The following is a 12,561-nucleotide window of genomic DNA, read 5'->3' as shown; positions in this document are numbered from 1 at the left end:
TTCTGCCCTTTTCTCGTGGCTGCCCCCAGAGTTTCCCAGCCTCCAGGGAGTTTTGCAGGGATGGGGGGGGTTACAGTTGGCCTTCCACACAGCCAAGGAGGCGATCTGACCTAAGGAACAAGGCGCTGTCCCCTTGCTCAAAAATACGCTCCTCGGGCTTCCCTGGTGGCGCAGTGGTTGAGAGTCCGCCTGCCGATGCAGGGGACACGGGTTCGTGCCCCGGTCCGGGAAGATCCCACGTGCCGCGGAGCAGCTAGGTCCGTGAGCCATGGCCGCTGGGCCTGTGCGTCCGGAGCCTGTGCTCCGCAACGGGAGAGGCCACAGCAGTGAGAGGCCCGCGTACCACAAAAAAAATAAATAAATAAAATACCCTCCTCGCTAGCTGACCCGATGTATGGGGGCGTAGTCCTTGGTCTGGAAGGCTCCCTGGGCTGAGTGTTCTGAGCCTGCATCCTCCAGCTCCTTACTGGACATTAGTGACACGGCCAACACTCAGGGCAGGGGCGGGAAGCGGGGGATGGGGGGAAGGGGACAGAAGCAGGACTGTTGACGTGGTGTCGTGTACCTTGTCCTGAGGATCCCCTTCCGTCCCCGCATCCCCCTCCCCAGGCCCTGCTCAGCCACCGCACCCGAGAGGTCACCGTCTCCCTGCGGGCCACCGGGCTGGTCCTAAAGGCCCTTCCAGCCGGTGACACTGAAGGTGAGGGGCTGGGCACGCAGAGCAGAGACAGGGAAGGACACGCACGGGAAAGCAGGGGCGCGGAGGAGAGAGGGCGGAGAGAGAGGAGACGGGCTGAGCCAGGGGAAGGAGCCTCCCTCCCTGTCCCTGGGATCACGGAACGTGGTCGAACTCCTACCCGTGCTGGGCCCGGAGCTGGGCGCCAGGCTGCCCGGGCGAGGACCCGCCTGGCCTTCAGGTTGGTCAGCATCGAGCAGCGCTGGGTGATGCTTCTGCCGCCGGATGAGCCTGAGCTGGAAGGTGGAGGGACCACGCGGAGGGGTGTACGTGGCCTCGTGTATGTGAAGGAGACGTGTGACTTTGGCAATAGCTCTAAGACAAGAGGCGGTCACAGAGCAGTGGGGCAGGAGCACAGATTCTAGAACCAGATGGGCAGGCGTCGAAGCCCAGCTCTGCCGCGTTTCCATCTGTGTGACCTCGGGTTACTTGTGACCTCTCTACCTGTTTGTTCATTTCTAAAATAGAGACAAGATGCTAATGTATGTGCACACGGTAAACTGTAGCGTCAGCCCTATTGTGAAACTTTGATTTCTTCTGTTTCCCTTACAAAACTCCCACCCCATCCACCCCTGCTCTAACTCCTGAATCTCCTCCACATTTTCCATCACTCGGTCCTATCCGAACTGTTCTTAGATCTCTAAGAACCCTCCTTCGTCGGCAGGGAGGGGTATAGCCGGGCAGCAGTCACACAATAATGGTTTTTGACACATTATACGGTGTGAGGAAAGTCAAAGAAATGCTCTCGACGTGTTGGGACAGATGCCCTCCTACAGCCCTCTGTCTTACACACCATCCTGGGCTAGGTGTTCCTGCCATTCTGAGCATGCCCAGTGGCTGCAGAGGAACTTCTTCCCGTTGGAAACGGGTACAGGAGAAGGTGAAAGAAAGGATTTAGGTTGGTGATGTCTGCTATGCCTCAGGATATAGAAATGTGGATTCTCCAGGGGAGGGAGACCGATGATCTGGAGGGAACTGAGGCTTGGCGGGGACCGAGGCGGAGTCAGGAAGTAGGGGCTGCGCAGGGTGTGGGGCGGGGTTAAAAGGGGGCGGGGCAGTAGTCAAGGTGGGTTCGTGTCCTTCTTGGGAGGCGGAGTCTCGAGCTCCCCTCCTTCCCTAGAGGCCCATTCACAGCCCCTCACCCACCATCTCATTCTTCCCAGTTTCAGGGCCCACCCACTGCCCCCCAACTGCTGCTCCCGAGACAGACCACACATGCCTGAATATTAGCGTGACAGAGGTTGTCAAGACCTCCAACTTGGCAGGAAGGTCCTTCTCTGTAAGTACTGGGGAGATACATGCAGGGTAGGTGGCGGGGAGCCCAGGGGGAGGGTTTCAGCGAAGGGGGAATAGACTCTTGAGCCTTTCTGAGCCTTTGCTGTTGAAGTGGGTCTTCCTGTTGGAAAGAATCTGCTTTCCAGTCAGTCTGTTTGAAATACTGAGCACCAACTGGCATAAGTAAGGCACTGGAAGAGTTAAGGCCCCGCCCTCCACCTCCACCTGGACCACCTGAGGAACTAAGACGTACCCAGATAGTACAAAATGCATCCGGGTTCTGGCGTCCCCTGCACACAGCAGCTAGACTCCCAACCAGCAATGGCCCGGCCTTTGACCACATCAAACCAGCTCTTTCAACCTCATCACCCTACCGCCGCCCTTTGCCCTTTGCCTTAACCCTTACCGATACTCATAGAGAGTCCCTTATTGATACAGACATAGGACCCGCCCATTTTCTCCCTATCTGATGGCCTCTCTGGACTTCACTGCCCTACTCGGCTGGGCTTGGAGCCCGTGATCATACCTGAACCACGTTCTCAAGACAGCCTGAGCTTCCCCACATCGCCTGTCAGGTAGACACTACCTTTAGGTCAAGCCGCCCACTCGGTCTGATGCTCAGGTGTCTGAGTGCTTCCGCGATACCCTGCATCCACGAGGTCAGGGCCGTGACCTTCCACCTCATCCCAAGTCTTGGCATCACTCAGCCCTTTTCTCTGGACTCTTTTTACTAAGCCGATTCCTGAAATAGCCACTGTTCTCCACTTCAGTCCATGGCCCACTTCTTTTCTTATTCCCTGGACTCTCAAAACCACGTCCATGGCTTTAGTCCAAGTTGTTAAGGGTGCCCTAACCTTTATCTCCTGCTCTGACATTCATCCCTGAGTGTCTGACTCCTGCATTCAACTAAGTTAGCATGACCTCCGTGTCCCACGACACCCCAAACTCAAGATATTCAAAACCAGAGCCAGTGCTTTCTAGTAGTTAAGAGCTCTCTGGAGCCAGACTGCCTGGGCTCAGATCTGAGCTGTCATTTACCAGCTACGTGATTTAGGCAAGACACTCCAGCTCTCTGTCCCTCAGTCTCATTATCTGGAAAACGGGGACAGTAATGGTACCTACCTGTCCGGTTGTTATGAGGATTAAATGATGGTGACGTGTCAAGCTTCTAGAAGAGTGCTTGGCCAAGTCACAGCTATATATGTATTAGCGGCTGTTTTTATTTCATCCCCTCCTCCCCTGTGTCTTGTCTCTCATTCAGCGGGACCATCAATAACCAGTCACCTGTCCCGGCAACTTTGGAGTCAGCTCAGATGCCTCCCCTTTCTCACCTCCCTGTATCCACTGGTTTTCTCTCTCAAACACTCTCACACCTCTCTCTTCCTCTCCATCCTCCTTCTTGTGGTCCAGTGAGGTTGACCATCTGTCCCAGTTTGCCAGGGACTAAGGGGTTTCCTGGGACGAATTGGTCACCCTTGGGCCAGACCTTCATCCACCCCCTTCTCCTGGACAAACTCTACAGCCTCCCAGCCGGTCTCCCCGATGTCAGTCCAGTACTCCTGCAATCCACCCTCCCTACCTCTGCCTGCATGATCTTTCTAAAACAGAACTCGGACACATGACTCTGCGCTTAAAATCCCTCGACCATTTCCTACTCTCCAGGGCAGAAGGGCTGAGAAACTTCAATGTTGCATAGCTTGGTTCCGCTTTCTCTCCATCTGCAACCCTGGCCACCCCTGCGTGCACTTTACACGGGGGTATCTGTGATACCGAACCAAACCTGGGTCCTCTCGCCTGCACTCAGCAAAGCCAATACACTGACACCGGGTCGTGGCGAAGGAAAGTGCAGTGTTTATTGCAGGGTGCCAAGCAAGGAGTCCAGGGCAGCTGGTGCTCAAAACCACCAAAGTCCCCGATGGGTTTCAGCAAAGCGCTTTTAAAGGCCAGGTGAGGGAAGGGTGTCCCCGTGCATGTGATCAGCTGGTGCACAGCTCTCTGATTGGCTGATGGCGAGGTAACAGGGTGGTGTCACAGCAGTTAACGTTATCAATCCTTAGGCGCCAGTAGGTCTGGGGGCTACGTGCTCATGGTCATCAAGTAGTTAATTTCTTCCATTTGCTGGTGGTTTTAGCATCTGTAAAACAGCTCAGGAAATGTGCATCAGATACTGTTATCTAGGTACTTGGAGAGGAGCTACAGCAGAGGATATGGGGGAGGGGTCTGTCCGGGGGAGCTCCCATAGTATCCTGCTCGGTTCCATTTGGAAGCGTACTGGCAGACCTTCCTCTGTGCCTTTGTTCACACGCCTTGCTTGGCCTGAAACCCCGTGCCTCCCTTTCTCTTCCCCATCTTCCTTTCATAACCCCTATTTCTCTTTCAAGATGAAACTCAGGTGTTATCTCCCCCAGGAGGCCCTTCCCTCCACCTCCTCCACCACACTCCCCATTCCCCACTCCCCGGAGAGCTAGGGACCCCACCTCTGTGCTTCCCCAGAGCCCTGGGGACAGAGCCACTGAAGCATTTGCAAAACTTGTCAATGACGTGATCTCGTGGCTCAGGCCCTATCTCCGTCTTTCCAGCGCCCACCGCGGGAATGGCCCACAGCAGGAGCGGGCTAGACGTTCCCTGATCATCTGATCTGATCCACCTATGCAGGATCTCACCTCTAACCATTTTTTCTGGGGCAGCCTGTGCACTGGAGGAGCGCTCTGACGGGCTGAGAGCTTTGTACTGAGCTGAGATCTTCCAACAGGACAGCTCTGTATTTGAGCTTCAGGTTCCAGGGTGGACCTATTTATCTTTATGTATTTCCCCTTTCAAAGTCAGTTCCTTACCACGGTTTCTATTTTTAATGACCTCTTTAAATAACCTGGTTGTGAGCTTTTTGAAAATCTAAACTTACCACCCCAGCGAGTTCCCTTTTACCTCTGTACTGTCTCGCTACCTACAAGGTAGTTGCAAAGGTGAGAAACAAAAGCACAGAGTGATTAAGAATCATATCCAAGGTCACACGGCTAATAAGTGGCAGAGCCAGGATGAGAACCCCGGTGGTCTGGGTGGAGTCTCCCGGGAGATTCCTGCACACTCTGCCCATAGACTCCTGGCCGCCAAGCCCACCTTCCACCCCACAAAAGTCCAGCAGAAATGCCTGGACATGCTTGACCCCCCGCCCCAGGTTGAGGCTCTGTTTGTCCCTCTGCTGTTTGACAGTAGGAAGGTGGATCGGCCCTGCCTACAGGGAGCTTATGAAAAAGGTCCAGGCCGGGGCTGGACTCCAGACCACTTAGAACAGAATTTCTGATTTTATGCTTTGGAAAGGTGGCTCAAGGGGTGGAGAATACTTGAATGAGTTGGAGGCTAAGGCTCTAGAAACTCCAGTGCTCTGTGGTGGTGAGTCATGCAAAGCTGCCATCCACGTGTGCTATGGGCCAGTGACCGGAAAGGCCCTCAGTGCCCCACCTGGAGCCCAGGATGCTCTACGTTCTCTGGCCAGGGGGAGGGGTCTCTCGGGAGCAGCCCCCTCAGGTCACGGGTTGGAGGGCTGCCTCGGGGCTGTTTTCCGGTGCTCCTGGGTACTTTCTGGAGAAGCTGCGCAGGGCTGTGGGTGTGGAAGGTGGGAACACCATGACCCGGGTTCCCCGTGCAGAGGACGTAACTAGCCCCGTGGTACAAACTGGTACAGGCTTAGTCTGAGTCATGGGGATAGGTGACTGTTTTCCAGACCCTCTGTCTCTGCCCCAGGGAAATAATTTTGTATGCAGTCCAACACTGAGTACAGGGGTCAGGGATTATAAAAACCCTGAAGTAGCCCCAAATTACATACATAACATGCCTGTCAAAAAGGAGGTGCTCAGGTCACTTCAGCACCTGGCAAGCTCTAGCTGTAGCATCCCAGGTTGTGTTTGAAATTAAGGACGACAGGTGGGAAAAAGAACTGTGGAAATGATGGGAGAGCCAAGGACCAAGGCTGCCTGGAAGCATCTTATGCAGGCTTGACACTACTCAGGGTCACTTGCAAGAAGAGAGGCGGGACCCTTGGGTACTGAACTGAAACACACAGGATTCCAGGGTAGGAGGTGTTGGCCGGGCCATCCGTTACCAAGGTGATGCTCCCCAAGCTGTCTCTGTCGCAGACGGTGACAAACACCTTCCGGTCGGCCAACGTCCAGATCCAAAGCCAGGACCAGAGGCTGCTGACACTGTTGCTGGACAAGGACAGTTGCCGCGCGTACAGGGATGTGGCCAGGTGAGGCTGGGCTCCGTGCCCCTGGGGCAAAGCTGCCTGGCTGCCGGCCCCGCCCCTGCTCTTGCCTGAGCCCTGAACGCCTTGTTGGGGTGGATCGTGGGCCAGGCAGGTATCCCTGATGGGTGTGGACTCAGGTGATGACTTAAATCCAGGAAGAAGAGCAAATGACGGCTGACCTTGGGCAGTAGCTGAAATTCAGTTCTCCCGAGATTCTCCTACAAATGCTCAGCCTGCAGCCCTCCCGATCCAACCTCCTGTGCTGGCACTGCCCCCAACACAGGCTGCCCTTCTGTGGCAGCTACGACCCAGTTAACACGACACTTACTGGTGTCCCCTAGGGAGGTGTTTTTGGGTCAGGCAGGCGCACAGGGTGACCCGTTCAGGCGTATCCTCCTCTCTGTGCGTTCGCCCCAGGCTCAGGGTACCCTTTCTCCTTCTGACTCTTCCTCTTCCCTCTGCGGAGCCCCCTTGTCTATACCCGACAGTAAAGGGGCTACGGTCAAAAGGCCCAGGCAGATCTGACCCCTGAGATGGGTCTCCCGAGCTGGCCTCTCTCCGCCCACAGGTTCGAGGTTGCTCCCTGCCCAGAGCCGTGTTCTGGGGCCCAGAAATCCAAGGTGCTGGGACTCAGCTCACACCAGGAGGAGATAGAAAGGACCAAAGCCAAGGCCAAGCCCCTTCGAATGCCCATCAACACGTTCTCTGGCATCGTCCAGTGAGCCCAAAGGGGCTGCAGAATCGCTGAGTCTGAGAGCAGAGGGCCCGAGAGGAAGGATACACTACCCCACCTGCCCCAAACACTCACAGCAACGACTAGAACAAGGCTCCCTGGGGCGGCCTCCAGCCACATCTGAAAGCCAGCAAGTCCCAGGAGCACAGGGAGCTGGCCGTGGCGGGTGCGGTGGGGCAGAGCCCACACGAAGGGCCGAGGAGGCCCTGGCCAAGCTGTGCGCATGAAGCCCAGCTCCTTGCACCTGTGTCCACTCCTTCGTTGATTTCCAATCCCTGCCTCTCCCACTCAAGCTCCCCACCCGGCCCTTAAAACCAAGGTGAGAGCTGCTGTCCCGTGGCCTGGGGCCCCGTGGCCTGGGGCAAACAGGACGTGGGCAGCGGCAGCCCCTCCCACCCAGTCTGTTCCCTTCCCTCTAGCGGGCCACTGCCCACCTCGCCCACTCCCAGGCGGGCGTCCCTCCCGGTTGAGAGGAAATGTCAGATTCAATAAATGCACACTAAAGTCTTTCTGCTCTCATCTATATCGAGCAATACTTGTGTTTTAGTAGAGAGCAGAGGCACTACGTAGTCTAACCTAATGACTCTGCGTAGGCCCAGGTAAGAGCTTGGTGAAACATTCACTGGTGTGTTCTGTCCACCTGCCCGGCCCTCTCCTCGTTCGCGTTCACTGAGGGCCTCCTGATCAGAGATGTCCCCAGAACCGAGGTGGGAATGCAGGCTCATTTCAGAGGAGCCAGAGATTAAAGACATCAAAATTCTTGGCTTTTGAGTCCAGATGTTAAGTCCATACCCATCCCCTGGGCAATCCCAGGGGATGGTGGCAGTGGGATGGAAGAGTCCCTTCCAAGTTCGGGACCCAAGAGTGGAGAGGTAAGCACTTCACTTTTGGCCTTATTGCCCTGGGAGTGGGGGCAGGTCTCAGAGCACGTTCTCAGAGCCTAGGGCCATGGTGTAAGAGGGGCTGCCTGGGGGCCTAGGCAGATGGGCCCAAGAGCAAGCTTAAAGAGAGTCCCCGCGCCTCTGTGGGCACGGGAAGCAGGTACGGTATTCCCCAGGTAGTTGAAAGCAAACAAGCCCAAGGTAATAGGTGCAGCCATGAGTGGCTACAGGGACCACAGAACCTAAAGCCTGGATGTGGACCGCAGGCACCTTGATGGACACTACGTGGCGAAATCCCTGCCCCTCAGTGGCGATCCACCCTGGACAGGTGAAGACCGAGCAGTTGATGGATGTGCGGTCCTCCACCGAAGCTGCCCCTGCGGAGCCCGGGGAGGACAGGGACTAGGGACAGCCCTGAATGTAACGGAGATGGTTTTAAACAGGAAGTGACTGATATCACTGAATTTGAGTGAGTTTATCTGAACATGGCTAGACTTTCTTTTTCTGTCATTGGGGTTATGTAAATTGATTCATATCAATTTGGGCAACAAGTACTAGGTTCGTGAAATAAACAGCTGCAGGGTTTACCAGCTGTTAGAGTTAGGTGAGGGCTCTGGGCCTTCTCCCCCAACAATCTCTCCACCAGCTTACAAAGAAAGTACGTCATAGACCAAATTCTGCCGCCCACTCAGATATGCATCCCCACCCCCAGTCAAATTAGGTGCTCCGAACAAACCTTGCTTGAAACCTTCACGCAAGGACACTGGGTGGCTGGACACTGTAAAGTGTCCATCTCAAAGTAAAGTCTTCCCTTCCAAAGGGTCTGGACTGCTGGAATCTCCGGATTCTTAATCCTGTTCACCAAGGGAGGAGATGCCTCCAAAAATTATAAACAATCCATGTGACTTGGACACCACGAATTTCACCAGCGAAATTTTGCCAATATCTCTCGGGATGATTAACGAATCCACTTCCGTTGATCTGAGATCATTAACGTGCTTATATTCACTGCCTCTGGAGTGTGACTTGGATGAAGTGTTAGCTAACCACCTCTGGCGTGTGTATTCCCCACATGGACAACTAAGCGCTCTCAGGTGTCGAATAAAGCGATCCAGTACGTGCATAACGTTGGCCGGGGGTGGGGCTGAGGGTGGGTGCCGCACGGGGCTGCCTGGAGGAGCTGCCGTCTCAAGACCACCCTCAGCTGTCAGTCCCTCTCGGGGGATTGTCTCCACTGAAGAAAACCGTGTCACCTAAGGTCGTGCCTCTTCCAGAGGCAGCTCACATCCAATCAAACAGTTCTAGGCCCTGGGGACAAAAATAGCACTTGATTCCAATGGAGACAGACAATCAACAAGATAGACCCGTGAAACAGAAACCGGTAGTGTGTCTGACAGCGATGCGTACCACGGAGGAAAACAAGCAGGGAAGGGGAGAGTGTGAGTCTGGGGAGGGGGCGGGGTTTGTCAGCGAGGGTAGACAGGGACGGTCCCTGAGGGAAACAGGGTCGTCCTTGATGGGGGGCCCATGAGCAAAGACCTAAAGAACACGGGGCAGGGGGGCATATCATGAGTTCCACTCTCGCGCCTCCCCAGCCAAGTTTTACTTGCCTGAAGCAGTTCAGGGATCTAACTCAGCACCGTGGGCTACGCGGGGGCCCTGGGGGTGGCCTCGAGCGCACCCAGCAGGCCTCAGCCCGCGACCCTCCTGCACCTGCGCACGTCTGGCTGGTGCGGCGGCGAAGGCCGTGGGGCGTGGCAGGTGCGGCCCGCAGGTGCGCCGGCACCGCCCCTTAGGGGCGGTGCCCTCCGGGCGGGGCCACTTCCGGGTCGGTGGCCGGACGTGGGGCGGTGGGCGGCCGTTGACCCGGTGACCGCGGCGCCGCCGGAGGCTGGAGCTGCCGTGCGGCTCGCTCCCGCCTCCCTTCAAGGGACATGGCGCCGCGCCCGCCCCGCGCCCCGCCGCGCCCTCCGTCCGCCCGGGTCTGACGGAGCCGGGCAGCCATGAGCGCCAACCCCCAGTGGGACACCAGCAGGGCGCTGGGGGTGGCCAGGTTCTTCCATCTGGTGTGCGGGGTCCGGGATGCCTGCGTGACCCCGTTCCTGACCCTCTACCTGCGGCAGCTGGGCTTGGCCGCGCCCTGGGTGGGCATCCTCATGGGAACCAAGCACCTGATCGCAGCCTTCTGGGCTCCCTTCTGTGCCTTCCTGGCCAAAAGCTACCAGAAGCGGAGGGTGCTTCTGATAGGCTCGCTGCTCGGCTCGGTGGGAGCCAGCCTGTTGATGGTCCTGGTGCCGCCCTTGGACAGAGACCCAGGGTACCGCTCGTGTAACGGAAGCCACAGTGTGACCGCCACGGTCCCACCACCGGCGGTCGCACTCACCGTGAACGTCACCTCCGCCCCCGAGCCAGCTCCGAACTACCCAGCGCCCAGCCTCCCAGCCGAGAGGAGTACTGGGGTCGCCCCAGGCGATGGCTTCAGAGAAGGGCCTGGGGAAAGTGGCCAAGAACCTTTCAGTCGTCTGCCCAGCTCCTTTGTGGGCTCCATCCAAGGAACCAGGACCACATCCCGAGTTCTCCTCCATCCTATTACTTCAAGAGTGAAAGATACTCCCCAGGAAGGTGCTTTTAGGGTGGTCAGTCCTGCCCGTCCTTTGCTTGCTGGGGGTACGGCGTTGGCAAGTCCGGCCAACCAGTCGGCAGCCAGGGGGATGGCGGGGGCCCTCGACCTCTCCTCGGAAGGGTTGCGGTGGACTTTCATCCTCTCCCTGGGCTCCATGGTGGTCTGGGAGCTGCTGACATCCCCTGTGGAGCAGGTGGCCGATGACAGCCTTTATGAATACCTGGATTTTGTGGACGCCACTGACGGCTACAGAAGCCTGTGGATCTGGAGGCTGCTGGGCATGTCGGCAGGCGTGTGCGGCATCTCAGCCTTGGTGGGGCAGCTGGACTGCTTCCTGATGACAAATGGCCACCGGGGTGTAGTGCACTTCTACGGCTACTCACTGGTCAGCACCCTGGCTTTACTGGTGAGCATTGCCTTTCCTGTCCCCGTCTGCAGGCGGTGGGAGCCCAGCTACAAAATGGTCAAAGCCCTGTCTCTCATAGGCGGTGACCCCCGCCTCATCACCCTCGCCCTCACTGTCTTCTTGATAGGAACTGCCACCAGCACCGTGCAGAACTTCCTGTTCTGGCACATGAAAGACCACGAGAGCACCGAACCAGTCATGGGCGTCTCAGTGGCCCTGGGCTTGCTGGGGGAAATTCTACTTCATCCTCTCAAAACTCCGTTGCTTAGGAAGCTGTCCAGGGTGGGCACGGTGGGGCTAGGGCTGGGCTGCCTGGCGGGGCAGCTTCTGTATTTCTCTTTCCTCTGGAGCTGGTGGTCTGTCCTCCCCGCTCAGCTCTTGAGCGCCGTCAGCCACGGGGCTCTGTGGTGGGCAGTCGGGGCCTCCATAGAGTATCTGGCCACTCCCGGAACAGAGAGGCCTCTGAGTGCCGTGTTCCGAGACCACTTTTACGGGGTCGGGGCCAGCCTGGGCAGCTTTGTGGGGGGCTTCGTGGTGATGCACTTCAGCTTAGCTGTGCTCTACCAGTCCTGCTGTGTGGTCCTGTTGCTCTGGCTGGCCTTGTTCCTGTCCATCCAGTCCAGACTGCCCCAGGAGCGGACAATCAACTACTCTAAGCTGCTGGCCGTGGAGGCCAGTGACACGAGTGATTCTGAACAGGGGACCGAACGGGACTGGCTTGTGAAGGCCATGAGAGACGAGCACTCAGACTGGAGGGGCTGAGAGACAGTCAGGATGCGCTGATCTGGGGAGGAGCCAAAGGGATGGACAGCACTTAGCCTGCTGGGGACAAACCCCACGAGTCCTGCCAGGAGTGCAGGGAGCCTGGGAGACAAAAGCATGTCTGTGCCAAAGCCCCACGGGAGCATCTCATCGCATGATTTTCTTTACTTTTGTAGTAAAAGGAGATTTAACTTTTGGCTGTTCAGTCTTTTTAAAATAATGGAGCAAGAATACATTTGCTAAAAAACAAAAAATTTCCCTTTGTGGTCACTCTTTTTTGGCGTATGCGGTTTGCAAGAGCTTTGCGTGGTGCTGTTGATTTCAGCCACGACTGAACTGCTCAGGTGAAACCGACGGGGCTGGGAAGGCGATGGAACTGCAGGACTCAGTCGGCGGAGGGGGCAGCAGGCTTCGATGAGTCATGCACATTCCTGTGGATCTTAAGGCTTGAGCCCGAGCCGATAAAAGCCATGCCGTGGGCAGGTAAGGATGGTCATGAGAACCGAAACTCTTCTCTCTGTCTCTCTCTCTCTCTCTCCACTAATGTACAGTGCCCACAGTCACACCCAGGGACTTAAGTCTCCAATAAGAGAAAATGATGGGAAGTGTAATGTGTGTTTGGGGGGATAGGGGGTGGAGGTGAACAGGTTTTCATTCTTACTCTCAGATGTGTGCGTCACCAAAATGGGGTCCTTAGACTCGTCTTCCATGCTTAGATGAGGGCAAGAGCCGTTTCGCGTCCTCTGGACTCCCATTTTGCAGGCTCCACCTCTCAAGAGCACATGGAGACTTTCTGCGTCTGCTCCGTGAGGGTGCGGCAGCCTCCTTAGGGCTAGGATGCTAGTACCTGTGCCATTGGACCTCCCACAGCAAACCTATGAATAAATCAAAGTTGTTCACTG

The 12,561-nt window shown here is 56.6% G+C and overlaps 2 protein-coding genes across 2 annotated transcripts in view; both read left to right on the top strand.

The window, feature by feature from the left end:
- PIK3R6 (phosphoinositide-3-kinase regulatory subunit 6) overlaps positions 1–7,475 on the top strand; it is a 45,999-nt gene extending 38,524 nt beyond the window's left edge. Inside the window, exons 17-20 of the mRNA XM_059996331.1 lie at positions 610–700; positions 1,900–2,015; positions 6,145–6,257; positions 6,823–7,475. Coding sequence (XP_059852314.1) covers positions 610–700; positions 1,900–2,015; positions 6,145–6,257; positions 6,823–6,976 — 474 coding nt within the window. The 3' untranslated portion in view covers positions 6,977–7,475. The remainder of the gene's footprint in view (positions 1–609; positions 701–1,899; positions 2,016–6,144; positions 6,258–6,822) is intronic.
- Positions 7,476–9,843: 2,368 nt separating this feature from the next.
- On the top strand, positions 9,844–11,880 carry MFSD6L (major facilitator superfamily domain containing 6 like). The gene has a single exon (XM_059996855.1). It carries the CDS (start codon positions 9,872–9,874, stop codon positions 11,657–11,659), a length of 1,788 nt encoding a protein of 595 aa, XP_059852838.1. The 5' UTR covers positions 9,844–9,871; the 3' UTR covers positions 11,660–11,880.
- The last annotated feature ends 681 nt before the right edge of the window (positions 11,881–12,561 follow it).

This window comes from Delphinus delphis, chromosome 19 (genome assembly GCF_949987515.2).
Source record: "Delphinus delphis chromosome 19, mDelDel1.2, whole genome shotgun sequence".
Lineage (NCBI taxonomy): Eukaryota > Metazoa > Chordata > Mammalia > Artiodactyla > Delphinidae > Delphinus > Delphinus delphis.
Note: the sequence above shows the minus strand (reverse complement) of the source record. Positions and strands in the feature narration are given on the sequence as shown.

Excerpts from the sequence above, each read along its gene's own strand:
- MFSD6L (XM_059996855.1), top strand. The coding sequence starts at position 9,872 with ATGAGCGCCAACCCCCAGTGGGACACCAGCAGGGCGCTGGGGGTGGCC.